Source organism: Gracilinanus agilis, chromosome 2 (assembly GCF_016433145.1).
Source record: "Gracilinanus agilis isolate LMUSP501 chromosome 2, AgileGrace, whole genome shotgun sequence".
Lineage (NCBI taxonomy): Eukaryota > Metazoa > Chordata > Mammalia > Didelphimorphia > Didelphidae > Gracilinanus > Gracilinanus agilis.
The window spans coordinates 292364805-292367849 of NC_058131.1; the positions used below are offsets into that span (position 1 = coordinate 292364805).

Below are 3045 nucleotides of genomic sequence, written 5' to 3' on the forward strand. Positions count from 1 at the left end.
AATTCCCCAGATTAATTTAACAATATTCTTGAGGCAGGCTATTTGTGGGAATAATAGGAAAAGCACATGATTCAAGTTAGGAGACCTTGAATTTATTTCAAGTCTATCTCCTACTTCCTGTGTGGATTTGATTTAATGACTTAGCTTCTCAAACACTCAGCTTCTTAATCTGTAAAACAGATAAATAGTACTTGTCCTACCTATCTTACAGAATTTTGAAGAAAGCAGTTTGCAAATCTTGTACTTAAGAAATGGGAATTATTATTTTATACTACTGTGATTTCTATATATTTTTCCAATTTGAGTGGTTTCCCTTAATAAACTTTTAGCATTCTTAAAGTTAGACACTTCTGTTTCTGTTTCCTTCCTCTATCCCCATATTATAATCAGTCTACAATGAATATTCAGTATTTCTTAACAAAACACAAAGATTTTTATCCTCTAAAGAACTGGACAAAATAAGTTTGTTTGTTTTTTATACTGGTTAGAAAACAAAAATGACAAGAAGCAGAAACCCCTTTAAGGCCACTTAGAAAGCTGGTGGGTGAGCTTGGCATTCAACTCAGAAGACTTTTCTTATCCCATAGTTTGCCCACTGGATCCCCACTGACTCTCATCACACCAAACTGTATGACTGACTATCTGTTCATTGAAGATAAAAAGGAAATCCAAACTTCTTTCAAGGTTAAAGTACACCTTATGCAACATTGGTCTTGTTTGCTGATATGGTTTTCAGTTTTGTCATAGAAGCATTTTATGATTATAATACCTCAAATAAAGAGTGTGAGTGAATTGTGGGCAGAGGCTCAAGACACCAAACACAGCCTTTACCAAGGTAATATTTAAAGAAATTGAATTCCTGTCTTTTTACTTGGCTTGGCTTTCTCTGATTGAGTCCAGGGGTCAGTCACTCACTCAGTTTACACCTGTTCAGCACAGAAACAACCTCAGCCTATTTAAGACAGTTCAGATTCCTGGCCCAGATATGTGGCAAAAAACTTCCCTCAGCAAAATGTGGCTGATTTCCTTGCTTCTCTGCTTCTTTATTGGGCCCACAACTCAGGGTAAGTTTTGGAGTTTTTGTTTTGTTTTGTCCCATTTTTCATTATGAATCTCTGGGATTATTTTAGATGACTATATTGCTGAGAATACTAAGTTATTCAAAGGTGTTCATAAAAATTATTGCTGTTACTGTGTAGAGTATTTTTTTGGTTCTACTAACTTCACTTTGCATCAGTGTATGTAAGTCTTTCCAAGTTTTTATGAAATGATCTTGCTCCTTTTTTCTTATAGCACAATCAATGGGATTCCATTATGATCATATACCACAACTTGTTCAGCCATTTCCCAATAATGGGTCGCCTTCAGACCTCTGGAGTCTCCTCCTTTGAGCATCCACAAGGTTTTCTGGCTTTGGTCAAGTCAGGAATGAGTCATTTAAAACAACAAACAAATAAGCAAAAAAGCAAAAATCAAAATATTCTCTATTTAAAGACAACTAGTTTGAAAATAGATAATCGAAAAGACTCAGAAATGTACAGCTTTTTCAAGAAAGAGAAAAAAATTCCCTCTAAGTCCTATAGTGTGAGAGCTGGAAATTTATTTCAATGCTCTCATTCCACAGTGGAAATTGAGACCAAGAGAGAGAAAAGAGAGAGGCAAATCAGTTGCAGAGATTGGACTAAAAGCCAGGTGGTTTCTCCTATAACCTTCTCGATATTAATCCATGCTTTCTCTATGAAGAAACTATTTAATAACTCTAACTTTGATCTTTTTTTCTCTCTATTTTGCAATGGTCAATTCTAGCAAAGAAATGGAGAGTTGAAGGGCATAGGATTCTTCAGAGGGAGACCAGGGAGTCTAGTGAAGTAAAAGAATAAAGTGTCAATTGATAGAATGTTAAGAGAGAAGAGTCGAACAAAGTTGTGAGAGGTTTATGCTAATAAATTTACAAGCTCCTTCTGATGGCCAAAATCATTGGCTAAATAAATGTTAGGGTTGGATGAATGACTGAGAATTTAAGGGGCTATCATACATAGGTCTTAAAGGTAATTGGTTGGAGTAAATGTCGGAATCAAGTGATCAACAGAGGTAATTTCATAGAGAATTCATATTAAAAATAAAATTTGAATAGCTCTGTATTATCTAAATTAGTTATTCATTTGTGCGTATAGAAAAAGATTTAGAGTTTTAGATAGAGGGGGTAGAATAGAATCAATTCCTGCTGGCCTCCCATCCAATTGAGATATGTCATATTTCTTTTGGAGAGAATCTCTGAAAGGAAGTTGTTGGACTACCTAATCAGCTCCATCCTTTCCAGCTCTGTCTATAAGGTTCTCAGGAAGGAAATTAAAAGAATGAATGCTGAGGAATAGAAATCGGTATTGGCAGGAAGGAAATCAACTATGAGATAGTCTTCTAGTCAAGATAAACAATCTTTTTACTTTTGCAAAGAGAGGAGTAAAGAAAATTCTAGCAGTAATAATCTCATGCTATTTTCTGATCCTAACTGCCATCACCTGTACCATGAAGGAATTGCAAAAGACAATATCATATCATAGCTATAAATTTTTGATTCTATGGCTCTGATGTCCTTGGATTCAGAAATTCTGGGAATGGAGAAATACAGATATGTTTAAAGTATAGTCTAGGAAAAAAAGATCTCCGTACAGGCTTATTTTTTTATTATGAACTTAATAATCAGCAAAAGAGCAACATTTTATAAAAAAAACTCATAGTTCTCAATGAGACAGACAAAAACAAATGTATATGCAAAGAAAACAATTGTTTTTAGTCTATACTCCCTGACACTCATGCCTGAAGTTATACAACCTTGTCCTGGTTTTTCTTATTTATTCCTTTTTCTTCTTTTGTTTTCTTCTTTTGTTTTCTTCTTTTGTTTCCTTTGTTTTCTTTTCTTTTCTCTTTTCTTTTTCTTCCCTTCCCTTTCCTTTCCTTTCCTTCCCTTCCCTTCCCTTCCCTTCCCTTTCCTTTCCTTTCCTTTCCTTTCCTTTCCTTTCCTTTCCTTTCCTTTCCTTTCCTTTC

At 34.6% G+C, this 3045-nt stretch overlaps 1 protein-coding gene across 1 annotated transcript in view; it reads left to right on the forward strand.

Annotated features, from left to right (window-relative positions):
• The first annotated feature begins 985 nt into the window (after window positions 1-985).
• LOC123233656 (liver carboxylesterase 1-like) overlaps window positions 986-3045 on the forward strand; it is a 38990-nt gene continuing 36930 nt past the window's right edge. The window contains exon 1 of the mRNA XM_044659719.1: window positions 986-1064. Coding sequence (XP_044515654.1) covers window positions 986-1064 — 79 coding nt within the window. The remainder of the gene's footprint in view (window positions 1065-3045) is intronic.